Raw genomic sequence first — 24,833 nt, forward strand, 5'->3', positions numbered from 1 at the left:
TGCACATTATAATATAATTTTAAGTGCCAAGCATACAATAAAGGTCAACATTAGCAGTATTTTCAATAGTATTATCAATTTAAATTCCACATAATAAAAATAAGGCTTGGACAAAAATTGTTGACGGACGCAATAGCCGTTTGGACATTTTATAAATTGATCAAACAAGCAAATCGACATAATCGTAGTAGCGAACTATTTATCGAATTTAGCCAAACGCATATCGTCACCCACGGATTCCATATCCTCGGCATCGCGGCGAAAACGATACGTGCCCACGTCCTTGCTTGCCGTCTCTGGCAACTTGACCTTGATGCCCTTGTATTCCACCTGTCCCTCACGCGATTCTGGTACCACCAGCAAGTGCTCCTTTTTGTAGTCATCATCACCAATTTCAATGGACGATGGCTTCTGCACAGTGGGATCATCCTCGTCGTCGTCCTCAGTAAGATTTTTCCAGCCATCAATTTCAATTGGAATAACAGGCAAGCCGTTCCTATCCAAAATGCAATTGTCATTGCTACTAGAGCTTGGAGTCGCCGGCTCCACAACAGAGTTGCTCTGTGGCTCAGGCACAGCATTGGGAACAGGCGCATCGGCATTGGATTGCATGGACGCAGATATCTCCTTATCGAGCATGGGCAAGGTTGTTAGAAAGTTTCGTTGAAACTCCACATCATCCTTGGCCAGCTCGAATACGTTTATATCGGTCACACTGAAGTTATCAGGAAAGACATTCCTTTGCTTCGACTGGAACATCGAACCAGTAAACATATTCGCCCGGGCTACATAACTCGAATATAAGAACCTGGGCAGCAAAACATTTTTGCGCATGAACAGACATCGAAACATTTTTAACGATTTTGTATTTTTCAGTTAATTGCAAGTGTAGTTTATGTTTATCGGTTTAAAATTTTTATATTTTAAATTGTTAGCTCCGGTGCCTCAAAAGCCGAAAGTTATGACTGTTTTGAAAAATTGGCTAAAAATAAGCATTTGACAAACTAACTAACTAAAAAGTAAACTCAAAGTCTACTATAATTGTTATCATCTAAAACATAACTTGTTACTTCCTACTAATTTCCATTTATTTATATACATTTTTCATTTGTATATCTGTGAATTCATCAATATAATTGTAAGCTAAATATATAATTAGATTGTTATATAACTTAAGTGTTTTCAATGTTGCCTTTTGTACACACAGCTTTGAGCATCACGTGCTTGGTTTTCATTTATCTTAAATCTATGTATATTTCAGTTTCTGCTAATTGTATATAAAATCTCTCAGATGTTACATGTTCAATGGCTTGAGCGTCGCCAGCAGTAACCGGACACGTGATTTATTCCGTGATACTGGCATTCTGAGAAATGGCTATAGTTCGACTCGACGTAAGCATCAAGCACAGGCGAGCAGACGGTCGTTAGCACAGCACATTATCGATGACTGCCAAGGCCAAATGCTATCAGCTGCTTAAAGGATTTTGCATAATGGACTTTAATGACACTGGAAGGAGTTCAATTTAGTGCACAAAAACATAATGGCCATAGGCTAATGCTTAGCATTCTAAGACAATATATGTTTTGCTTCTCAACGCTTGCGCTTAGCCGTGCGTCCAGTGGCCACAGCGCGAGCCTTGCGCTTTGCATTACCTTGAGACTTGAGCTCATACTCGTCCACCTCCTCCTTGCCAGTGCGCACTTCACGATTCACTTTGTAGGCAGCACTCATGCGCTTAATGTTTTCCTTGTGCACCACATCGTGGTCAACAATACGATGTGGATAGTCGACGCCCAGCACGCAGCCGTATTCCCGCTGAGCGCTAAGCGTAGCCTTCCAGGGTTCATAAATGCAGCCAGCTGGATACTTGGCCAGCTCTGGCACGTATTTTCTTATGTAGGCGCCAGTGGAATCTGTTTTCTTGCCAAATGCCACTGGGCTGTATACACGGAAATATTGATGAAAGAATGCAGAGGCCGATAGCCACATCCAGTTGCCCGCATTGAGTGCCCAGTCCTGATCCAGCAGCAGCTGCTCAAAAACGCGTTGACCCTCTTCCCAGCTGATCCATAAATCGCCGCGAGTCAGAAAACAAGCAACTGCATGACGTGCCAAGTGATGTATCCAGCCTTCTTGCCGCAGCTGACGCATGATTGCATCGATAAAAGGATAACCAGTGCGCCCATGTGCCCAGGCCTCCAGGTGGTCGGAATTCTCCTGCCAAGGTATTTGCAACGAGTACGCATTGCCCAACATGCGATCGAAGTTGGGATCAGCAGCAGCTGCTGTGTAGTAAAACTCCCGCCACATTAGTTGGCCTACCAGGGAAACTGGTGGCTTTGAATGCTTGGGGTGTCTGGCCAAGATGTCCTGAAGACGCCGATGCAGCAGGCGAGCGCTTAGACAACCAAATTTCAAATATGGACTTAGCACCGTTGTGCTAGGCTCCAGTGAGTTTGGCGCTGTATTGGGTTTCTCAAATTTTGCCACCCACACCTCGTCATCGAGAGAAGCTTCCATACGACGTAGTGCTTCCGTTTCCCCTGCCAATCCATAATTAATGAGTGACTGTTAAAACTGTGGCATCTTTGACTTACCACCAGGAAATTTGTTGTCTCCTAATTCCTCTGGCCTCTTGACCAGTTGCTCCAAAGTTGGACAGTCATATACTTTTGTGTCGTTCACCTCATTTGCATCCTTTACTGGTTGCATGCCATCTGGCAGTCTCGGTAGCACATCCAAAGCTTTCGGCAACTTGAGTTTTTCCACAATGCTCAGGAATTTCTGATACGTAACTGGAGCCTTACCCATATTCCTTGCAATGATGAGCTCTGGGTTATATATGGTATGGGAACAGTGCGTGTCCACTTTTACTCCTGCTGCTGCTGCTAGTTTCTGCACTGTCGCATCTCGTGTCACGGCATACGGCTCAATATCCGTTTCATATGTAAGCAAATGGACGTGCCACCGCTCAAAAAGCTGTGGAAACACTTCGATGGGCTTGCCGCGAACTACATATAGACGCGAGTTCAGCTTGCGCAGCTGAAGATCTAAATCAGCAAGGGACTGCTGCAAAAACCGCCAGCGATTTGCACCAACTTGCATCCAATCCAATATGCCAGGGTCTAATATAAATATAGGGCGCACACAGAATTCATCGGGCGAATCACGTGCCACCTTAAATGTTTCCGATAATGCTGGATTATCATGCACACGAAGTCCCTTACGAAACCAGTGTACTAATGATTTACGCTGTGTTCCCATTAATGAGCGTAAATAATTGCAAATTAGTTATTTAACTTTGCTTAGGCTTTTTAAAAAGCAGCACCCGCTCAGTTCTACAAGAAACTGCCAACTCTTTAGAAAATGTCATATGTTTTGTAGTCACAGTATCGATAGTATCGTTGTGTTGGAGCGCGTCATTCAAATTTAGACATAGTCGCAATAACTAAACATATTGTAATGACTATATGTTTACTTTACAGGCTTCCGGATTTTACAAAAAAAGATAATTATTGCTTGTAAAAATTCGAGTCTTTCATTGAAATCAAGTCAATTATTATTTTCAGTTAAGCGCAGTACCTTTTAAATGTTGAAATGTAACGGATTTAACATAGTTATCGAGCGCATAATCATGAAGTGTTCGATATTTAGTCAAATTTCCATACATCGATTACTCTAGTGCCTCGATAGTTCCTGCAGTTCTATAATAAATATATAAATAAACCAAATGTTGTCGTTAATATAACAAATTAGCAACTAATAATAGACAATATATTGCGAAATGGATCTGCTCGACTCAATCCTGAACTCAATGGACGGTCCGCCAGCCACAAATGAACAACAGAAAAAGGTTATAAAAAAGCAACGAGAATTGGTAGAGCGAATGCAAAATAAGCAAAAGGAGGAGCTGCTTCGATTTCGAAAGTATGTGGACGAAAGGATGGGTCGATTCGCCAAAGACGATAGAGTCTACATCGAGTTCCAGCCGATGGACAAAGTGCATCGCTCTGTTATACACGAGATAGCTGAAAATGGTGGATTTATTGCCATGAGTTTTGGCCGCGAGGACGAGAACAGGCATTCTGTAGTTTACAAAAAGGAGCACCCGCCCAGCGAAGACGAAGTGTCAGCTAGGCGCAATGGTGAAGGTTGGACCAAGGACGTAGCCAAAGAGTATTCGGAGAAGCGAAAAGAACGCGTAGCACTGGAGCAAAGCCTGAACGAAAAATATAGTGAGGCTTCTGATGGAGCCGCTGGCTGTTCTGGTCAAATAAAGCCAGCATCTAACTACAAAGCCAAATATGCTCACCTCATTGGCGAATCAGCGGCACTTCAAGCAGCACGAAAAACAGAAACAAACCAAAGCTATGGCTTTGTGCCCAGTAAAAATAAAAAGGACATGCGTTCCATTGAGCAGACATTGGCCGACATACAGGCCAAAAAGAAATTGAAACTACAACAGCAGCATGAGCAGGACCTGGCAGAGACAGACATACTGATACCTGCGACTGAACAGCAATAAGATCAACATCAAATCAACATATTTTCCAAACGTTAATAGTAAGACTACACATATTGTTTGTATGTACATACATACATATGTACATGTTTTGTTAGATACGCAGTCGAGCAGGGTTAATGTTAATGCCTACATGCGTGTTTGTATGTACATATGTTAAAACGCATCGACTGTGGTTGTTTAGATAAAGTTATATACATATGTAAACTGCAGTGTCCAATTAGCAATTTCTATTTATATAATAAACAACAAAATTTTGTAGTACTAGTATCAACAGTGGTGTTTACATTATGATTGTATTTGGCACTAAATTTGCCTGGTTCGGTGTTGGATAACTTTTCATTTAAGTGATGAAAAGTGTTCTAACTTTATCCACGTGTGGACTTTCATTCTACAAAAATTGGTCGGTGAGGTCGGTTTAAATTATAAAATGTTGTCGAAAACATGGAAAAACAAGAAAATAAATAGAGCAATAATGTAAGTTTACTGAAGTTTATTCTAGCGCAACAAATAACTATTAATAAGCATATTTTCTTAGATGATTTTTATACTTGATATAAAATGGAACTATCTTACTCTTCGTGGAGGAGCAAAGTCATGGTAAGTCAAAGCACATTACATTTGGAATGATCATAACCACACTTGACTGATGAAAAGCTTTGATAGGGACATCTGATGTCTATGATTGATTTATCATTATTAATAAACTGATCGTTAAATTAAAACGAGCGTCGATACCTTTATACTGTGCTTTATTAATCGGTTGTCATTTTCTTGCAGATAATGCGTTTCCGTATGAAGATTTCAATGCTCTCTCAAGGCCATGGTGGGTATTGTTTTGAATATGGACTGCAACTAAGTTAATTATCGGCTGATGATAACTTTGATAGGGACATCTGATGTCTATGATTGATTTATCATTTTTTAACTGACTGTTTTATCTTGAAACTACACATGATTGTTGTTTATTTGTATTTCTAACTTTGCATATTTATATTTTTACAGGTAACACGTGCATAAAATGCTTATAAAGGGAATAAATTCATACCCAGCCTGAAGATTGAATATTAGGTAAGATTAATTAACATTTGTAACACTTGCTGAATGTGTTCTCTTTGCTGATGATAACTTTGATAGGGACATCTGAAGTCCTATGACTGATTTATCAATATTTATTTACTGAATATATTCATACAATATAACTATTTTCTTTGTAATTGAAATACAATATTTAATAAGAAGTCTTGTATTTTTTCTAGATGAGCATCTGTTGAGAAACTGTATTCTTATTTGAAGTAAGTATATATTTTTTATTTTAATGAATACCCCTTATGGTGATGAAAACTTTGATAGGGACATCTGATGTCTATGATTGATTTATCTTTTATTTAAAACTGAAATTAATACTGAAATGAAATTTTGGAGATCCAGTAGTAGATGTTTGTATTAATTGAAGTGTCTTTCTTACAGATACAACACAACACTTGCCTGAAGAGATCACTCCAAAATGTGCGTTAAAGTACACAAGATGCTTGGAAGCGCGGGTGCGAAGTAAATAATAAAAAATAATATGATTTGTAACACTATAAATAAAAATAATTACAACTTGAAATATGGACTTCAAAGTTTTATCCATTGTAGATGTTTTTAGGCGCATACTTTTTTTACTCTCAAAAATGAAGTAACAGATAATAGTTAAGTGTTGGAAAGCTTATTTAGCAAAAAAAAAAAAAAAGAAAACGATAACTCTTATCACTTCTCGATAATTCTGTAGAGTTTATTGAAAATTGTGAACAAATTAAGAATCGCGGTTTGTTTACATTTCTTAACTTCCAAACATGCTGCATAATGCCAATAAATCTGACTCGAGACGGCGTCTTAATGCGACTGGAGCGTCTGCCTCGCCTGGCGGAGACTATATAAGAGTTGGCGAGGGACCTACAGAAACAGATGGCTTTGTACATGAACAGTGGGTATTGCCAGATGTGGAGGAAAAAACGCCTTGGAAAACCATTGCAATAATATTTGTTTTGTTTGTGGGTGGATCGGTAGGCAAACTAAGAATATAATTTATATGTATTTTTACTTATTATTTTGTATATAAAAATAGATTTGCATTTTCTGCGCGGCTATGGACTTGAAGGCTGGCAGCTTTAAAGATAGTACAGACCGATTTTGGGCGCTTGTAATAATAGGTGGACTAACAATTATACCTGGTGGTTACTACTTTTATATTCTCGTCTGTATTGGTCTACGCCGTCCAGGTTACTCGATGGATGATATACGCCGTCTGGGCTAAAATAAGTAAACATACTAATTTTTTTTTGTGTTTTTATTTGAACTTTTTGTTATGTTTCACTAGCATTTTATATTTTCTGTCAGGATGTTGCATTTATTGTATAAAAATATCTTTAAATACATGTGTGTGTGTTTGCTGGCTATCAAAATATGTTATGCTCGAGAATTTAGTGGATCGAAAATATTGGCTACCTAACAATATAATTTATGTATGCATGCACATCTAGGCTTGAAGCTTTGTACATATATATTCATATGTTGGATACGATTTACATACATATTATGGCATTTGTTCCTACGAAGCATACATATGTAGGTGTACACAGTTTTGAGCTTAATTATAGAATGTTTCTATGTATGCATATATACACTTAATGCTTTTTATTATATAAACAATTGCTTCTCATGTTACAATAAAGCTTAGCTGTATATGCGCATGTACATATATATATATGTTAATAATTGTATATACTCTGATTAACATTGCTATTGTATATGGTACGTAACTACAGGGGAAAGAAGGTACATATACAGTACATGTAATACACGCTACATAAATAAATACATACAACGAAATTTAACTACAATGTTAACAATCACTTCAACTCCAATTACTGCTCAACAACGGTCACCTCAATGGGTGGTATAAATTTCCATATGTGTGCCTGCTGCTCGTCGAAGCTTGCAGCTGACGCAGCATTCATGCTAACTGATTGAGGCGCTAACACTTCTAATTGACCCAAGTTGGTGCCGCCTGGACAAGAATGTGAAATACTACTATTGTTATTTTGTTGTGGCCTGGTAGCGCACTCAATGCTCGCCTTAAACCGTCCTGGCGTAAAGAATATCACAGAGCAATTGTGCTGCTTTTGCTCATGCTTCTCCATAATAGGAATTGTAACCCTGTAAGCATTAAAATAAATTAATCAGTATTCGTAAACTGAGAAGTTGCATAACGCGACGCACCGACAGGGTCCAGAAATAGCGACACGTGTCTCAAGATTGTAGTTCTCCATGCCGTTTAAATAGTCCTGATAGAACTTGATGGTCAGCACTAAATTTTTGAGCGGCTGCAAAGATTGATTGGTCAATGTTATGCTCAACATTGTGCTCTGTCCAACGCTGCAAATCATTTCGCTATGTGGCTGCACTAAAGTATCTTTAAATGAAATTGCTACAAACAGAAAACAATTTAAATTAGCCACATTTGCAAAAAATATAAAAACAAAAATCACACTTACACCACTGTAGTGGAGAAACTGTGGTCAAATCAACCATGGCATGCGATAACACAATGCCACGTAGTGATGCAACACCTTTTATGTCCGTGCCCGTTAGCATCCAGTTGATTTTCACGCACTCCGCAATGTGAGTGGAGCAGAGCTTGCTGAGAGCGTCGCTAAACGAGAGCAGCTGCGTACGAAAGCAAAGCTCACGCTCCAGATTCTCAGCGATTTCCGCTGCACGTGCGGCACACACCTGCTCCAAGGAGCAACGATCCACAGGTATAGGCACGCGGCAGCTTTCTTTGGCCTCAATGAGTATATTTTTATTATCAGTGTAATTGAGCGACATTTCTTGAGCGGTCAAATTGGATATGTCCAGCACCAGATAAAACTGCGAAGCACTGCAAGCAATAGAGCATTAGTATAGGTGAATAATACAATTTACTGCAGTCACTTACATTTCAGCGGGCAAGACATCCCAGCTGGTTATCTGTGCACTTGGCAGCAGCTCTAGGTTAAAGGACACGGCGCACTGACGGCAATAACCAGCAGTCAAGGCCTCTCCGCCCGAGTATTTTAGACGCAGTTGAGCCTCAATGTGTTGCGAGCCAGCGCCAGCTGATCCCCCAGCTCCAACTGGCTGTAAACTAAGTGCAGCCAGCGATTGCTGAGCACCAGATATGGTTGAGCGCGAGTTGGCGTTCTGCTGTTCATGCCGACGATGGTGCGGAGAGCTCACATGCAGTGGCAAACTGGCATGGCCGGATGACGAAATATTGGAATAATGCGATGGTGAGGATGCGCCATAATCAGCAGAATTCTGTGGCAATAACCCTCCAGGCATTGGACAAACAAAGTCAGCATCAGCATAAATAAGTAGCTCGAATTCAATGCTGCCCAAAGGCGGTACAGGCAACCGAGCCTGCAAAATTAAGAGAATAATTATATATAATACAATTGTTGATTAATTTGCAGTTGAGCTTACCTGCAGCGCCTGGTCATCAATGCGAAAGATCTTTTGCTGTTGCTTTTGCTCCACATTAGAGTTAATATTAACCTCCACATACTCCAGTGGCAACGAGCTGCTCTCATTGGTAATAGTTATAGTGCAGCTGGAGGACTCGCCGTTGTAGAGCGTCAGACTGGCCGAGGTCACCACAATATCCGCCTTCTTCATACTGCTAAATGTCGCAGTTTGAGGCAACGATGTTTTAATCGCTATGCGTGGAAGCGCTGGTATAACATTCACCAAATAGTTTGGCGGCAAACGACGTCCATGCATGTGCTTCAGACGACAGTTCGACTTGACACCCAGTGTGTGCGTGCTGTAGCCTTGTAGATCCAGCTGGCCACACTCCATGGGTGTGCCGTGCAGCGAGACATGCGTGGGCACATGTGGTTGCAGTACAACTGTTTGTGGCAACGACTCAAACACGACGCCATTAGACAACAGTCGCATGTCCGTGACGGCCAGCTCAAAGGGTAAAGGATTACGCAGACGCACACTGACCTCGCACAGATCGTTTTGCACCCACAGAAAAGCTGTACAAAGAGCAAAGCTTAAATAATAGTCGTTTACGCTTAGTTTATAGCTTACCTATTTTATTGCGATCCTTCTTCTTATCGCGCCGATCCACGGAATTAAAATGGATGGGCGTAAAGAGAAATGGACCACTGTCGGCTTTGGCAATCTTGATGCGTAGTGGACGCAAGTGCGCGGGCATATCCTTTACCACCAGTTCTAGGCAGTAGGGCAAATCAGTTAGATTTGCGGGCGGTATGACAGTGCCATTGTCCAGCACTAACGGCACAGGCGATCCCTCGCATTGTGCGCTTAAATTCTGCATTTAGAGTTATTTATAAGTTTCATATATTTGTATCTTATTATTGACTATGCTCACCTGTAACTGCACCGCCATTTCGCTTTGCTCCGTTGCGGACATGTTGTTCCATTGGGTTTGCAGAAGAAACGTCATGTGGCGCGTGGCCAGAGCCGAGTGTCCCAGGCGTCTGGCCGCCGATATGAGGCTCTGCACCAAATCAATTTGCAGCGACGGCCAGCCAGCAGCGTTCTCTAGCACTTCCAGAGGATCAAGCGACAGCAGATAGCCTGTAAAGCTGCCAAGCATTAAACTATAGCTCTGCTTCCAGTCTGGCGCTTGGCTACCCTGCTGCACATGTTTTTGGGCAGCTAGGCGCTGGAAGAACGCTGCCTTGCGCTGATAGCCAATTTGCTGATACAGCTCTGTGATAATCTCAAAGCGCTTGACTCGATCCGGTTCACTCATGTTGAGATTAATGTAAAGAATATTTTGCAGAAACATGGCCACATCCAAGGGACGATTCTGCTCTATGCAAATACGTGTGGCCTTTAATGCCGCCTCCGTTTCAATTGTGGCCGCATTCCTGTACTTGCTGTAATTGATAATCGCACGGCGATAGAAGTTGGGAATCTCCTCCGGTTTGAGTATGTTGGCGGGCAGTTCGCCATTGCGCTGGTGACCACCAAAGTGTGCTACAGAAATTGTAGATGTGGAGGAAGATGATGTTGAATTTGTGGGCGTCCCGGAAGCAGAGGAATTGCTTGTCACAAGCGACGATACCGATGAGCACGAAGATGAATTTGAGGTCAATGCGTTGGCACCATTGGTGTTGCCAACCACATCGGGCGTGTTTACTTTTTTGGTGGCATCACTGGCACGCCACTTCTCCGGAGTGTTGCGCAGCGGCGAGGTACCTACAGATATAATTTAATACGATTAGTGCGCACATAGATTAAATTTCGTTTTCAACTTGCCAGTCTCTTGCAGTGACGCATTTCTGTGCAGAGTTTCAATCTCACGCAGCTGCGGATACAGCAGAACGGCCGAGCAAGCGCACAGGCCTTCCTCGCTGGCGCCCACCCACAGTGAGTCTCCCACTGAGCGCAGCGTCTCATTGGCATTGTGGTAAAGGCTAAGCGCTTCGTCCAGTAGTCCCGCTTGCAGAGATAGATCAGCCAGATTTTTCATTACGCGCCCCACGCAGCGCTTGCGATTGTTTCGCGATTCCATGTCCAAGCCCACAAAATCGCGCTTTTCGAAGGGCGCCAGCAGTAGACTGACTCTGTCAGGCTTTTCGCGCGAGCGTTCAAGTCGCCTTGACTCCAGCACCCAAAACAGCGCATGTAGGAAGTCACCCACACGCGTTTCCAGATCCGCGTAGGCATCCTGTTCGCGGTAAAAAAACGCTTGTGACTTGAAGTTGGACGGCGTTGTGAACTCATCCTGCAGGCGCGCAGTAATCTGCTGCTTCTGTTGCTCTGGCACTTTGATCTTTGCTTCTGTATTGGCGCCCTGCTCACTCATTGCTTGCAGCAGCGGCTGGGCATTGTCTACGCCATCTATGTGGTTAGCTATATCCAGGGAGTTGTTTTCTGCATCGGGTCCAAAAAATATGGCACGTGACTCATAAAGTGTGCTACCGTAGCGCACTTTGAGCGATTCGTGTTGGCGACACAGTTCATTGAGCTCCGTTTGGTTGTCAAACTTGCCAATTGTTATCAGGCCCAGCAGGCGGCGATGCGTCTGAAAGTCACCCCAGTCGTTGTGGTCTACTGGATGCTCATGTATGAATCGAAAATGAATGGTGCGCATAACGCCACTGGAGTCTGCATAGGCAAAAAGAGAGTACAATTAAATCATAGGTTAACTTATTTAAGCAGCACTGTTGCTTACCAGTAACTTTGATGTTGTTGACACGTCGCACCTTCTCAAATGCTCGTTGCAAGACAAGTGCTCGGGATGGTCCCACACCTCGCAAGAGCACCAGCAGGCAGCTATGATGGAGTGCATTCTGTTCATAGTCAGGCCGTGACATAGCTGACTCCGCGCTGACATGCGACAGCACTGCAGCGGCACGCATTTACAACAGTTACAATCCAATCCGACCAATTCCGTTCCAGTTCTCGGTTCTCAGACGCACCTTTGGCTTTCACATGTCCACCTACGAAGTGACCAAATTGTCGTCAAGTAGCGCTGCTAGAATTGTTTATAGATGACGTTGACATTGATGTGCTCGTGCCTCAATTGATTTCCATTGTTTCTTCGCCTTCGCCTTTAAATGTGATGTGGGCTTGCAATGCGATAACAAACGAACCTCCCCTTTTTGATGATATGATGGTGATGCTGTCACTTTAATTTGTCACCCGGTGCAGTGGCGTTGTCTTTTAGTCAATTATTACTTAAAAAGGTGTGCGAAAGAGTGCTTTGAAATTTATAAATATCAAAGGAAAAATGCAAGTAGTAATATAATAATTTTAACAAAGTAAAAACTAGGGCTGTTGATAATGTATCAAAATATCGAATGCTTCGATAGATTGCTTTGGTGCGATAGTTTATTTTGATGGATGTCGAGTAGTTTAATACATCGTGTATCGATTTTACCTTCACCGTACAATATTTGAAAATATATGCTCAATGCACAGATCACTCAATCGCCTCCGTATTAATTTCAACTATATAAATGCTTCATTAATCTCAGCTCGATTTAATTCGGCTTCATCAGAGGCGTGTTGGTGTGGTCTGCTAAATAAACAATAATTAAAAACAAAGCACTTGTTATAATCAGCATATTTTGCAACCTATTAATTTCTTTAAATTTGAATTAAGTCTTGGTAAGTCTTGAACGCTTATATAAATAGAAATACTTAAACTTCTTTTTAAAAACTGATTAATCAATGTATAACATATAAAAAGCTAACTAATAAAAAAATGTTGTTGCTTACGAAAATTAGGTTGCTTAACAACAAGTAAATATTAGGTGATTATCATGGTGTATGTTGTCAATTATGGATTCGCATAGCTGTGTAGTTAATAGTTGCCGCCTAATAAGACATTAAACTATGGTCCAAGCGCTTGATTAGTATTTTGAGGCTATTAAGCTATCTTATTATAATTTAGCTGCAAGATAAAGCCATTTAAATAAAGTGTATTTAAATTTCTTTAATTATTGTCGAAATGTGTGTTTTTCGTTTGTTTTTATGTTTGATACTAAAGTTTTGCGAAGCGGAAAAGAAGTTGTTGGAATTCGAAGAAGCTTTTCGTTCTTGTCCTTTCTTTTTAATATTCATCAGATTATAGGATTTTTTCTAGTCCTAAATAAAAGTCCCCATCGAAAGAACCAAAGCCTTTTTGAATAGTCAAATGGTTTACAGCTTGTCTATTTGAACTTGTTATTGTTGTAGTGCATTTATATAAATTTTGTCGTCTGATGCATCTTCTAATCCTAGGAAGAAGTCTCTGTTAAATGAACCAAGCCTTAAACTTTCTCATAATAGGAGCTTTTAATTAATTTTGTTATTTCTTTCGAATACAGCTAGATTTTAACGATGTCTTCTTTGTTTTAGTTGTTGGCTGATGGTAATCTTTGGTTGTGATGGGATATTTCTAATTTGCCTTTATTTGCTTTGCTGTTTGATAATAATATAAACATCGATCTTATAGGCATAACTGCCACATTGTTCGGAAATTTTATATACCAGTCTCAATTTCTCATATTAAATCTTAATGCTGCCTTAGTTAATACTAAAGCTGAATCTTTGTGGAATATGTAATTCAAAATAAAAATGTTTAAGAGGTTTTGAAGTATAAAAAAGTGCTCTCTTGTATATAGCGAAGTTGCAAACGTAGACTCAATTTGCTTTCATTTGAAAAATATTCAAGATTATACAAGCTTAATTTTTCTAAAAGTCCAAATTATTGCTTTGAGTTAATCAAACATTTTGAAATTACTCGGTAGCTTATTTAATTTTACATTATTTAAAAAAGCAAAAGCCCACCAACCGTTCTCAATTTTAAATTCACGCGCGAATTGTTAAAATTGTATCTAAGCTAAGCTACAACGCGTATATCGATATTCGTTATTGGCCATCGCTAAGAGCGGCAGCGCAACAGCATTGATAAACAAACGTGTAAAGATTGTTTATTGTCTTGCGGCATATTACAATGAATTTGTTGCCAAGAACGCGAGAGGAGTTCGGCCAGACAGACTACTGGAATGAGTTCTTCAAGAAACGCGGCGAAAAGGCTTTCGAATGGTATGTATAAACAATAAAATAAAAAGGGTCCAGGTATTGCCGCTTACACGTGCCAATGTCCGCATACAGGGTGACCTACTAAGAATTTATTTATAATAAGAAACTTAAATCTTGCTTTTCAAAGGTATGGCGAGTACCTGGAACTATGCGATCAAATACACAAGTATATAAAGCCCGCAGATAAGATTCTGATGCTTGGTTGCGGCAATTCCAAGCTGAGCATGGATATGTATGACACCGGCTTCAAGTAAGTTAAGCTTCATGTTTGCTCTTGATTTATATTTGATACTACTTCTTTTTGTAGAGAGATTACCAACATTGATATCTCTCCCGTAGCTGTAAAGAAAATGCTGGAACTCAATGCAAAAACAAGACCAGACTTAAAGTTTATTCAAATGGATGCTACAGCAATGTCCTTTTCAGACGAGAGTTTTTCGGTGGCTTTGGATAAGGGTACGCTTGATGCACTGTTTGTAGACGATAGCGCGGAAACGAAGGCCTTGGTGGAGCGATACTTCAAAGAAATATTGCGCACAATGCGGTAGGTATTACTAACTTCCATTTATATTTGAATCACTTGTGCATTAATTATGTTTACACTAGTAATGGTGGTCGTTATGTTGGTATATCGTTGTTGCAGGAGCACATCATAAACTATCTACTTGATTTTCTGCCTCGGCATAATTGCATGCTACGCGTTGTGCACTGTCTGGACGTAGAGCGTGCGAGTAGAGAACGCAGCAGTGACGGTGATGGTCTAACTATGCCTGTTTTTGTTGTGATTGCCACCAAATTCAAAAGCTTGCCCATGCCGGTAAGTGTAACTGCAGCGGTCGAGTCAACATCATGATCTTGATCAAGTTTATTTCTAGTTACTTGAGTTTGGTCTGGGTAATGAGAAACTACAGCGCCTAAAGTGCGCATCGGAGCTAATCGATGCAGTGACTTCTGTACAAAAAGCGGCGCTGGTATGCAATGGCCTGGCACGTTCAAGCATTGCAGGCCATAACGAGGTCACCATGGACTTGCACCAGGCCGCTGAGCAGACGCCGCGTTACACTGTGCACGTTCTGGATCAGCCTCCTGCACGTGGTCTCGGAAAATATGCAGCTTTCATTGTGCCACAAGGTCGCGAGATTGAGTGGCTATTTGCCACAAGCGCTGGCCGCAAGAAGCTGCAAGCATCTGCCAAGTTTCAACGTTTGGCTGTCGTTACACTGCATCGCGATCAGATTTATAGTACACTGGACGAGGTCAAGAGTGAGCTAGGACATAGCATTAAGAGCCTGGCCCCTGCGGGACTCAACGAGCAGATACCCTATTTATCGTTGGGCGCTGATGTGGGTAAACGAGAGACGCTCATATCGGGTTTCTCGAAAATATCCGGCGACTTTCGCATTGAGGAAGTGGAGGCGGATGGCAAAACGTTGCGGAGACTCATATTCCTCAGCAATCAGTTTGTTGTGCAGTCGGAGGCGTTGATTAAAACAGGTGCGTTGTATAATTTGTATTTGGAATATCAACTTCAATTTGTTTTTTACGCTAGTCAAAATCAAAGGAAAAAAGGACCGTAAAAAGATCGACTTTGGCTACCTGGCGTGCCAGCATCATCTCTACATGTCTGTGGGTGTGCAGCTGGGCACCACGTTGACAAATCCTAATCAGAATGAGCTTAAGGATGTGCTAGTCATTGGTCTTGGTGGCGGTGGCCTCTGCAGCTTCCTACATGCTGCAATGCCGTAAGCAACAATAAATTATTTTTTTTGTCATTGCCATTCATTAACTTTGAGTTTATGCCCAGTCAGGTGCGCGTAACGGCTGTGGAAATCGATCCTATAATGCTGGAAGTGGCTGAGCAGTACTTCGAGCTGAAGCAGGACAAACGCTTTCATGTGGTCATCGATGATGGTTTGGCCTTTGTGGAGCGCTGCTGCAGTGAAGACATTCACTTCGATGCGGTAATGTTTGATGTGGACAGCAAGGACTACACGCTCGGCATGAGCTGCCCGCCACAAAGTTTTCTGGAGCACAAGATCTTGCAGCACATTAAACAGATTATTGGAGCCAGTGGTCTGTTTATGCTGAATCTCGTATGCCGTGATGAGAATCTGCGCGCTGAGGCCATTAACAGCTTGCAGCAAGTATTTAAAGCCGTTTGCAGCTATAAGCTGGACGAGGATGTCAATGAGGTTGTGTATTGTGCTAACAATGAGAAGTATAGTAATGTGGAGCAGCTGAAAAATCAGCTGGGCACAGCGGGACGTGGACTAAACAATGCTGTCAAGACGCAGCAGCTGGCCAAAGAGGATGCACTCGATGTTGCAGACTTTTTAAAAGAGTTAAAAATAAATAGCAAGAACACATAGTTGTTAGTGTTTTTAAATAAATTGTTAATATGCTTTCAAGTTTACAAATAAAAGCTTAAATAATTAGTTACTCTAAATTAAATAGGTAGTTATAACGGCTAATATAACAAGTTTTGTGGCAATGGTCTGCAGTTGCTGTTACCGCTGTAAATCCATTTTCTCTTTTCTAGTACACACGCGCTTACAAAATAGATTCATTTAAATTAAGAGCTTAGCAAGAACGACAAGGTATTGAAATTAGATTAAGGTAAGTTGCTGTTGGCCATGCGCGTTGTGCTGATTTCTTACATAAACTTGTATGTATGTACATATGCATAAGCGTAGAGCTATAAATTATACAATTTAACAGCTTTATAGTTCGTGGGTAGTTTACAATTTTGTTTTAATTCTTTTTATGACAGTCATTTGCATGTTACTGCAACACTTAAGGAACTCTTTAGCTCAGCGAAACGAGAATCGTTTGCATGAATATAAAATTCATGAATTTCAGGCGTCGGCTTACACAATTTCAACAATTTAATAATAAATGGGATGCCAATTGAATGCAGAAATAGCATTAAATCAAAAGACTTTGCGAAATAGATTGTTAAACGCGCGCTGCTTCTTCTTCGTGGTGGAGGATGTGGTGCTGGCACCGCTGCTACTACTGCCGCTACCGACAGCGGTGCCCACGGCTCCTGTTACTGCTACTGCTCCATTGCCATTGCCATTGCCATTAAGCTTGCAGCTCTGCTCGCCGGAACTGCGTATAGCTTCGCCTAGTATGCGAAAAGAATTCTGCGTTGGGTTCAGCGGAAAGTTGATTTCCGACAGCGATGAGCTGTCCAGACTGGCATTAGGCACTTGCTTTGCTTGCTTCTCGCTGCGCCTCAGGCGATACCATTCCCATGAGGTGGCCTCGTGTGCCGAGTGACTGCCCTTGACGCCGCCAATGCCATTGAAGCTGCCGCCCTTGTTCTTGCTCTTGCCAAAAGGCGACTTGAAGAAAGCGGGCGACGAGACGCGCCGCGACTTTTTCACAGGCTGCGGCTGCTTCTCCGACTTGCCATCCACAGTGTCCAGTGTCTGATAGCCGGAGGGACCCTCGGGCATAAATTCGTTGTAGGCCAGATCGCTGGTGGGTATAAAGTTGGCCAAATCGTCGTCGTCCAGTATGAGACTCTCGTCGAAGTCGCTCTGCGCTGACTCCTCCAAGAGGCTGCCGGGTGCATAGTTAGCGGGCGTGGACTCCTGGCGTTTCAGCTCCTGCGCTGGCTGCGACTGTGGCAATTTCTTTTTGCTTGCCTTCGATTGCGATTTGTTGCTCCGCAGCGTATCTGCAAGACAAAAGCTTGAGTATCTACAACTTTTTATGACAGGTGCAGGTGCGTGTCACTTACCGACGTCAAAGAATTTATCCAGCTGTTCGGCGCAGGATGTGTGGGCCGAGTCCAGACTGGCGTGCCAGGAGTGCTTTGCGTTCTTGCGCCTATGCAGAGCTGACCTGGCAGCGAGCATATTGCTGGCTATGTTGTTGTTGCTGCCATAACAAACGGATAACTTGCGCTGTCTGCTGCCTGGATCTGGCTCGGAATGTGTGCCGCCGTCGCCGCAGCACTTGAGTATGAGCAGAGCCTCCTCGCTGGGACGCCGCTGCTTGGCTGGCGACTGCTCCAGCATCTGTTCGTACGACTTACGACGACTCAGCTTCTGTTTGTTACTGGCCACTGGCGTTGACTGTGACATGGGCAGCAGCTGTTGGGTTTGGCGGCGCAGCTTGCGATAAAATACTGTGCCCACCACCAGCATGAGAAAGATGCAGGTGCCCACAATGATGATGACCAGTATGCAGGCCTGCACCTGGTACGTCAAGGCGCGCACCTCGCCGGCCAGCGCAGCGCTCTGCTGCTGATACAGCTGCTCCTGCTCTATATAGCGCCGGCTCTGATCCTCCAGCGTGCGCACCGTCAGCGACTGTTGCGTAAGCGTCTGCTGCAGCTCCTCCACCTGCTTCTTGTAGCGGCGCGACAGCTCCTCCAGATACTGACCCGACAGCGACATATTGCGCTCGAGTGCCTATGGAAGACAAAAACTCAGCAGCGTTAACAACAACTCAACAAAGTTCGTTTGCCAAAAGCGACGTCATGGCAACAGCAAAGGCCAAAAGCGACGCCAGCTCGCGAAAACTGTTACAAGGATACGGCTGCGCATCGAGGTGTGGCTACACTCGATTGTGGCTAGTCTAGCCAGCCCCACCGGTAATGAGTTGCCGACACGCAACGTGACCATAAAACTCCCACGCGGCCAACCAATGTCAACTACAGCGACTTGCAAATACTCTTAATTATTTGTCCAGGACTTTAGGCCTTTAGTTTAGTGACTTATACCTAAGCTTAAGCTGAATCTTTCTATTGCAAACTTATTTGTTTCTCTTTGGATACAAGTCCTTGGATTAGACACAAACTGAGTGTGAGAGCTCATTATTCCTTTTATCCCAATTGGTTTTTCTTTTTAATTAAAGCCAAACTCCCATTACTAGAGTAGCTGCCCCCCCTTACATTTACATAAGATTATGTAATCCGCCATACACACCTTGATGCGATTCGATAGCCTAATGAACACGCTCTCGGATTGGGCGCCATTCGTCAACTTCTGCTGCATGTTGATGCCAGCGGCGCTGCCAGCGCTACTTGCCAGCTGAGCATTGCCATTGACTACAGCGGCGGCGGCAGCAGCGGCCCCACCGCCTGCTGTAATCGAGGCCACCGTAGTGGTCAGCAGACTGTCAATGCTCTCCCAGTTGGCGGGATTGTTGTCGTCCAGGCCGCTGCCGCTGCCCAGCAGCTCTGTCTCGCTGGAACTTGTGCTGGCTGCCAGTGTGCTGGCCTCTGGCTCGATGGACTCCACTGCAGCAGGTGTTGCTGATGTTGCAGTGGGCGTCTCTGGCGTTGGCATAATCGCAGCTGCAGCTGGAGCTGGAGCTGTGGCCTGCGTCGCGGCGGGCACATTGAATATATTCACATCTGCTGGGGAGCCGGCAACATTAACAGAGGCGGAGTTAGCTGTGGTGGCTGCAGCGTCGCTGCGTACACTTGGCTGTGTGATGGTGATGGTGGCGACTGTTTCTGGTGGTACAATTTCCAGCTGTGGCGTTGGCGGCTCCAGCGGCGTGCTGGGCGCAGGCTGCTCTTCCAGTGGCGTCGGTGGCGGCGTCGGCAATGCAGTGGTAACATTCTCTGTAGGCGGCTCAGGCAGTTTGGTTGGTTGCTGCGGCTCGGGTTCCAAGGCCAGAGCGGGTGCTTGGCCCTGCTCGCTTTGGAGCAGCTTGCATAGGGCGCCGATATGCTCCGCGGGCAGTAGACTCAGGTAGATGCTTTGGCGCTTGGCCATGCCACTGCTGGCGGGGGGATTTATGTAATTCAAGCTGATGCTGTAGTCCAGCGGGCAGACGCGACTCTGGAGCAGATGGTCGCGCAGCTGTGGCAGCGAGAGCAGCAGCTGCAGTTGCCTGGACTGGCAGGAGAGCAGATTGTTGATGCGCTGCACCAAGGTGCTGTTGCACTGGACGCAGGCTGAAGATGCCCTGGGCGGGCGTGTGGGCAGAGCAAGGGCTCGGCGGACCAGCGCAGCGCCTTGGTGGGCTTGACCAGCACCTCGGCGGCTTTCTTGACCATTTGCATGACGGCGTCGCTGGCGCTTTGGAATATATTTCCATTGGCATGCGGCGCCTTGTGGGCCTGCTCGTCATCGTCATCAAAGTCATCCAGCTCGTCGCCGGGACGTATTTCCGTTTCGAAGGCTTCAAACTCGGAGGTGCCAAAGACGCGAAAGAGCGAGACGGGACAAAAGTGCTCCTTGGAGTAGTGCGAGTGTATATCGACGCGCACGAACTTGCCAAACAAATGCGGATGCAGCTCGAACGTCTGCACCGTGCGCTTATCCTCGGCGGCAAAGCGTCCCACGTTGCTCCAGTCGCGGGTGGGAAAGCGCTTGGACACAGCCACCGTAAAGTTCTTGGGCGAGGAGCTGAACAGCTCAAAGTTGGCCAGCTCCACCTTCTGCGCCTGCACCGCCTCGCAGAGCTCGACGACAAACCAAATGCGACTGCCGCAGGTGCTCAGCATATACTCATCGCTGGAGTGGCTCAGCACAGCGCCCGTGTTGCTCGCATCCGCATTGGAGGCTATGATCTTGGCGCCACAATCCGGCGAGGCATAATTCTTGGCGCGCAGCTTCAGCGGTGGCGGCTTGCCGCTGCTCGAGCTGTCGCATTGCGTCGCTGCGCCGAGTTGTTCACCACCTGCTGCTCCAGCTCCATGGCCTGCTCGCGACTTGCCTCCGCCTCCATTTGCTTTTGTGCCCACTCCGAAAACACGGGCATCGGCACTTCCTCTGCCGTTTCATTGCTCTCCAGCGCTGGCCGCGTTCCATTCATCCCGACTGTGCCATTGACTTCACTTGCAGCAGGCGCATCAATCCCCACGCCTGCCTCATTCAGCTTCACCAGCTGCTCCTCTATAAAAAACCAACAATTTAATGCCGAAACCACAGCTAGATTGAAGATTAGTTACCCTTTAGCATGGCGGACTTGGCATCGTCGAAGCTTTGCTCCAGCGACTGCTGCTCCTCGCTCTTGTTGCTGCCACCAAGCGTTGCCTGCTGCAGCAAAACAGCATCCAGGCGATTCTTCAGTTGATCCAGCTCCACTGGCAGCTCCGTCACCGTCACAGCAGGCAGCTCGGCTATGATCTCCGGAAAACTGCAAGCAAGCAAATGCAATAAATTAGCAAAATCACTTCAATCAGTTAGTAATTTTTTTATAAACAATTTCGGTCTTTCGGTCTTACCTCATAAAGACCGTTGATATGGCAATTATTTGTGAGAACCACACAATCCAGCAGAATATTAAAAACATTGTCAAATTCGTTTGCAATTTCTTCAACTCGCAGCATAAAAATCTAACAACCCCTTGCAGCAACATTGTTGCTACTAGTACAAAAGTTTATTATTAAACAAATCGGAAAACACAAGGAGCAAGCAACAGCAGCAGAAACAACAACAAAGTTAAACAGCTGTGAGACTTATTGATCAATAACAATAAGAAAAAGAAAATATTTCTTATTGACAGTCGCTCAACAATGGGCATAAAATATTTAAATAATAGCGCGTATTTTTGAAGGTTTAAAAATAAAACAGAGCAACTAGTGCAAAGTCTGTGGCAATTAAAGCAACTGTGTCTATCTAGATCGTTAATTAAAAGCACTTAAGCTGCAACTAATATTTATATTAGGCTAAAGAAAATTCAGCACTTGGGGCAAGTCGCATCCTCTTTATATTTAAGTCTATATAAGTAAATCATATTCAGTTTATATTTTAAGGCCAACTGAATGTCAAAATTACGCATAAAAATAACTGAAAATGGTGTCAAGTGTAATATAAACAGTAAAGGAAAAGAAATGCAACATCTGTGAATGAATTATGTCGCATATTGTAGAAATAAATATAAATAGCATTCGCTTCAAAGCGAATGTACAAACTGAAACTAAATGTATTATACACTACACGAAAATAACAACACTGTATGTTTAATAATTAAATTGAGATATTCTATGTAGTATAATCTCTTGGTCATTGATCCCAAGCACATCTTATAGGGAAATCGAACAAAGTATTTCCTGATTCTTATGGAACAAAAGTCTTTTTATTTTGCATTTTATCTTTTGCGCATTTGATAAAAATATATTCTATATCTATAAGATATAGTTGCTGTTTAAACTTTGAAAAATAAATATATGAAAGTCAGTCTAATCAGTTTTAAAGCTAAAATCTTAAAAATATGCATTGATTGATTGAGCTGATAAGCTGAAAATAAAAGCTTAAAACTTGAAGAGATTACGTACAATATAAAGTACGCTTGAAAATAAAATTTGTTAACAACTATTGCTAAGTACGCGGATTATCGAAGATAAGCAATAACGACGCCTCCAGAGATTTTAACAAGTGCTTTTCAAAAGTCACGAACATCCCAAAAATATAACAAAAAAATATTTCCGAAAAGGGAAAACACACAAAGCGGCGTTGCAGTCAACATGACACTTAGCGTCATTGTGTGGCAGTTGCATCTTTTATTTTTATTTGTTGCATAATAAAAAGCAGTTAGCTGCACTTTTTAGGTCGAGAGAGCGAGAGAGTTTCAAATAATTAGCCAGAGCTGTGTGTCCAGCAGCAAATTTTAACGCTCCAATAGAAAGTGTATCGAATGTGCTTCCTTTTTTTTGGTTTTGCATATTTTTTGATGTCGACACATGGCTAGAGGTGTGTCCAATGTGTGGAGGCCACTGTTGCAGTTGCAACTTACTTATGTAAATGCGAGAATTCTGTAATATGCCTAAGCTGCAACAATTCATGTCAACAGCGCCCACTCTCAGCCACAGCCTCAGCTCCAGCTCCAGCTCCAGCTCCAGCTTCGAGCTCCCAGCTGGCTGGCGTGCATAAAAATTTATGACTTGTCGCTGCCTGCATCAAACTGAACTGCAGATATCTGTCTGGACAGCCGGCAATATAGTTGTACGATTACTTATGGCACAGCCTGTGTTCCGGCACTCTCGTCTACAAGTTTGGCAGGAATTTCTGGCTTTCCAGTTTTCAATAGTTAGTTTTTCATTGAGCCGAAACACAAATGCAAATTATCCTCTTCTAAGTCTATTTCAATTTGCATAACGAAAAGTGAAAATTTTTTGAGATTTTCAGATGCAGCAATAAATCTGCTTTGAAAGGCATTTATCAACTGCCAGCTTAGAAAAAAAAACTAGTTGGAAATTCTACTTTGAAAAATTGGAGTTACAAGAAATAATATTATACTATAGCTTATACTTATATACAGTCTAAGCGATAATATAAATCTTGATTAGTTCTAAAAAAACTTTTTAGGTTGCAAAAGATTCAAACGATTTCTCCATTTTGATGGAGAACAAACTTGCTCAATAGATTGTAAGCTTAAGAAATTTAAAGTCTATTTTCAATATACTCCGACTATTAGTTTTTAGTTTTTAATTTTACTACGGTTGTAAATATTTTTGTGTTCAACTTGCTTGCAAAAATGAATTTGGAAATAGTGTAGCTCATAAGTATGCCCATGTCAAATTTTTTTATGTCAACTGGGGCAGCTATGTAAAGTTTTTGCTCTTTTATTTTTGCAGTAAAATTTTTGCACGCATAATGCACATTTTCCGATTTTCGCTTTGAACATTGTTTTTCAGCTGTCGCTATTCGCGTGGGCGTTGAAAATTACGAGCATTTTTAATATTTATTTTGGCTTATGCAAACTTTTAATTGTTCGCATATATGTATTTGTTTGTCGAATTATTTGTTTGTATTAAATTTAAATTCTAGCTGCGTATTTGTTTAGCAAACGGAACTAAGACATAAGCTTAGAAAAACTTAATCCTAATGGTGCGACATCCGGTGCAAAGCTCAATTCAAGTTGATCGACAAATATCAATAAAACGCTTTGGCATTAAAGCTCTGATCAATATTGGATATAAGCAAATAGTTTCGACTGCGAATAAATTGCAATTAAGCGCGCTTATGCGTGTTTGCTCAATAGCCAAACAGTCGAAACCACTTTGGCAAACGTTTAATCGTGCATCAATGAAGTAAATGCCGGCACTCGAGAAGGCCAGGCCAAGTCACTTAGTTGTTGTTGTTGTTGCTGCTGCTTGAGTTAAGTATAGGACTCGTTTGAATACGAACTTGATAAGAGTTTAGTGCACTGCAGGCACCACACACACAACACAACAATACACAGGATATATTATATAGGATATTTCAAAAGAACAGTTAACAGTAAGAGTTTAGTTAGACACGCTACACGCTTCGCGGACCCGGTGAGCCAGCGAGCGAAGCGCACGATCGCACCACTGGAAATCTAAATGGGAACTGAACGTAATACAACGCAGCCTCTACTAATTGTGCTCCCAAACTGTGCAGAAAAATTCACACACACACACACACACACACGCACGCATACAGAGTGTGTGTAAAGAGCGCGCGCCCAGGCAAGTTCAAATACGCATTCAGGTGAAAAGAGTAGCTCGCTCAATTGCTTGGCGATTACGCTCTCGCTGCTCAGCAGCAGCAGCAGCATCGATTGAATGCACTTGCCATTCGCCGGTTAACTTGTCGCACAAGTTTAACTAATTGAGTAAGTGTAAATAAGAGAGCAAGAGAGCGCGCGCGCGCGCCCATGTTGTTGTTGCTTGTTATTCGTACTGTGACTGCCAAAATGATAACAAGCAAAGCAAACCGAAGTTAACAACAGCGCAAAGGAGACGAAACTTTCACACTCTGTCAAACTGCAATGTTA

The 24,833-nt window shown here is 42.9% G+C and overlaps 7 protein-coding genes, 1 long non-coding RNA gene and 4 other non-coding genes across 13 annotated transcripts; 8 read left to right on the top strand and 4 right to left on the bottom strand.

Annotated features, from left to right (window-relative positions):
• Nucleotides 1-117: 117 nt before the first annotated feature.
• Nucleotides 118-948, bottom strand: LOC108608311. The gene has a single exon (XM_017999638.2). The coding sequence runs from the start codon at nt 850-852 to the stop codon at nt 196-198; it is 657 nt and encodes a 218-aa protein (XP_017855127.2). The 5' UTR covers nt 853-948; the 3' UTR covers nt 118-195.
• Nucleotides 949-1,122: 174 nt separating this feature from the next.
• LOC108608307 (cryptochrome-2) lies at nt 1,123-3,286 on the bottom strand. The gene is made up of 2 exons (XM_017999635.2): nt 2,599-3,286; nt 1,123-2,544 (listed from the first exon to the last, which is right to left on the bottom strand). Exons 1-2 carry the CDS (start codon nt 3,263-3,265, stop codon nt 1,592-1,594), a joined length of 1,620 nt encoding a protein of 539 aa, XP_017855124.2. The 5' UTR covers nt 3,266-3,286; the 3' UTR covers nt 1,123-1,591.
• A 429-nt stretch (nt 3,287-3,715) lies between these two features.
• Nucleotides 3,716-4,769, top strand: LOC108608309 (sperm-associated antigen 7). The gene has a single exon (XM_017999637.1). It carries the CDS (start codon nt 3,786-3,788, stop codon nt 4,524-4,526), a length of 741 nt encoding a protein of 246 aa, XP_017855126.1. The 5' UTR covers nt 3,716-3,785; the 3' UTR covers nt 4,527-4,769.
• A 48-nt stretch (nt 4,770-4,817) lies between these two features.
• On the top strand, nt 4,818-6,135 carry LOC108608312. The gene is made up of 6 exons (XR_001915534.1): nt 4,818-5,000; nt 5,062-5,123; nt 5,304-5,349; nt 5,529-5,594; nt 5,783-5,818; nt 5,994-6,135. It is a non-coding gene; the product is annotated as an uncharacterized LOC108608312 (long non-coding RNA).
• LOC117135075 lies at nt 5,164-5,238 on the top strand. The gene has a single exon (XR_004458981.1). It is a non-coding gene; the product is annotated as a small nucleolar RNA Me28S-Cm2645 (small nucleolar RNA).
• LOC117135076 lies at nt 5,390-5,460 on the top strand. The gene has a single exon (XR_004458982.1). It is a non-coding gene; the product is annotated as a small nucleolar RNA Me28S-Cm2645 (small nucleolar RNA).
• On the top strand, nt 5,636-5,709 carry LOC117135077. The gene has a single exon (XR_004458983.1). It is a non-coding gene; the product is annotated as a small nucleolar RNA Me28S-Cm2645 (small nucleolar RNA).
• LOC117135074 lies at nt 5,852-5,925 on the top strand. The gene has a single exon (XR_004458980.1). It is a non-coding gene; the product is annotated as a small nucleolar RNA Me28S-Cm2645 (small nucleolar RNA).
• A 177-nt stretch (nt 6,136-6,312) lies between the features above and the next one.
• On the top strand, nt 6,313-6,895 carry LOC108608265 (transmembrane protein 230). Its single transcript, XM_017999560.2, has 2 exons — nt 6,313-6,571; nt 6,634-6,895. Exons 1-2 carry the CDS (start codon nt 6,362-6,364, stop codon nt 6,820-6,822), a joined length of 399 nt encoding a protein of 132 aa, XP_017855049.1. The 5' UTR covers nt 6,313-6,361; the 3' UTR covers nt 6,823-6,895.
• On the bottom strand, nt 6,889-12,362 carry LOC108608264 (protein brunelleschi). 2 transcript variants are annotated; one of them, XM_017999559.2, is made up of 10 exons: nt 11,764-12,362; nt 10,845-11,696; nt 9,949-10,784; nt 9,645-9,888; nt 9,033-9,589; nt 8,506-8,969; nt 8,063-8,448; nt 7,788-7,995; nt 7,391-7,724; nt 6,889-7,327 (listed from the first exon to the last, which is right to left on the bottom strand). In XM_017999559.2, the coding sequence occupies exons 1-9, from the start codon at nt 11,948-11,950 to the stop codon at nt 7,433-7,435; spliced, it is 4,026 nt and encodes a 1,341-aa protein (XP_017855048.2). In that variant the 5' UTR covers nt 11,951-12,362; the 3' UTR covers nt 6,889-7,327; nt 7,391-7,432. The 2 variants fall into 2 exon arrangements, with proteins under 2 accessions (XP_017855048.2, XP_017855047.2); XM_017999558.2 differs by having other exon boundaries at nt 6,889-7,724.
• A 1,618-nt stretch (nt 12,363-13,980) lies between these two features.
• Nucleotides 13,981-16,509, top strand: LOC108607957 (eEF1A lysine and N-terminal methyltransferase homolog). The gene is made up of 7 exons (XM_017999085.2): nt 13,981-14,123; nt 14,248-14,370; nt 14,428-14,664; nt 14,727-14,937; nt 14,996-15,614; nt 15,670-15,862; nt 15,925-16,509. Exons 1-7 carry the CDS (start codon nt 14,032-14,034, stop codon nt 16,487-16,489), a joined length of 2,040 nt encoding a protein of 679 aa, XP_017854574.1. The 5' UTR covers nt 13,981-14,031; the 3' UTR covers nt 16,490-16,509.
• Nucleotides 16,510-16,522: 13 nt separating this feature from the next.
• LOC108607958 lies at nt 16,523-24,387 on the bottom strand. Its single transcript, XM_017999086.2, is given in 8 exon segments — nt 16,523-17,805; nt 17,869-18,544; nt 19,061-20,065; nt 20,068-20,732; nt 20,735-20,983; nt 21,040-21,227; nt 21,316-21,457; nt 24,221-24,387. Coding segments are annotated over 7 exon segments (3,672 nt in total). The 5' UTR covers nt 21,450-21,457; nt 24,221-24,387; the 3' UTR covers nt 16,523-17,050.
• Nucleotides 24,388-24,833: the final 446 nt, after the last annotated feature.

Source organism: Drosophila busckii, chromosome 2L, assembly GCF_011750605.1.
Source record: "Drosophila busckii strain San Diego stock center, stock number 13000-0081.31 chromosome 2L, ASM1175060v1, whole genome shotgun sequence".
Lineage (NCBI taxonomy): Eukaryota > Metazoa > Arthropoda > Insecta > Diptera > Drosophilidae > Drosophila > Drosophila busckii.

What these genes read in the sequence shown, in the direction of transcription:
- LOC108607957 (XM_017999085.2), top strand. Translation starts at nt 14,032, where the DNA reads ATGAATTTGTTGCCAAGAACGCGAGAGGAGTTCGGCCAGACAGACTAC. An exon ending in ATGTATGACACCGGCTTCAA is followed by an intron (nt 14,371 to 14,427) that starts GTAAGTTAAGCT and finishes TTCTTTTTGTAG; the next exon opens with AGAGATTACCAACATTGATA. An exon ending in GGAGGCGTTGATTAAAACAG is followed by an intron (nt 15,615 to 15,669) that starts GTGCGTTGTATA and finishes TTTTTACGCTAG; the next exon opens with TCAAAATCAAAGGAAAAAAG.
- LOC108608309 (XM_017999637.1), top strand. Translation starts at nt 3,786, where the DNA reads ATGGATCTGCTCGACTCAATCCTGAACTCAATGGACGGTCCGCCAGCC.
- LOC108608311 (XM_017999638.2), bottom strand. Translation starts at nt 852, where the DNA reads ATGTTTCGATGTCTGTTCATGCGCAAAAATGTTTTGCTGCCCAGGTTC.
- LOC108608264 (XM_017999559.2), bottom strand. Translation starts at nt 11,950, where the DNA reads ATGCGTGCCGCTGCAGTGCTGTCGCATGTCAGCGCGGAGTCAGCTATG. An exon ending in TGCGTCACTGCAAGAGACTG is followed by an intron (nt 10,785 to 10,844) that starts GCAAGTTGAAAA and finishes TTATATCTGTAG; the next exon opens with GTACCTCGCCGCTGCGCAAC. An exon ending in GCTATTTCTGGACCCTGTCG is followed by an intron (nt 7,725 to 7,787) that starts GTGCGTCGCGTT and finishes TAATGCTTACAG; the next exon opens with GGTTACAATTCCTATTATGG.
- LOC108608307 (XM_017999635.2), bottom strand. Translation starts at nt 3,265, where the DNA reads ATGGGAACACAGCGTAAATCATTAGTACACTGGTTTCGTAAGGGACTT. An exon ending in AGACAACAAATTTCCTGGTG is followed by an intron (nt 2,545 to 2,598) that starts GTAAGTCAAAGA and finishes ATGGATTGGCAG; the next exon opens with GGGAAACGGAAGCACTACGT.
- LOC108608265 (XM_017999560.2), top strand. Translation starts at nt 6,362, where the DNA reads ATGCTGCATAATGCCAATAAATCTGACTCGAGACGGCGTCTTAATGCG. An exon ending in TTTTGTTTGTGGGTGGATCG is followed by an intron (nt 6,572 to 6,633) that starts GTAGGCAAACTA and finishes ATATAAAAATAG; the next exon opens with ATTTGCATTTTCTGCGCGGC.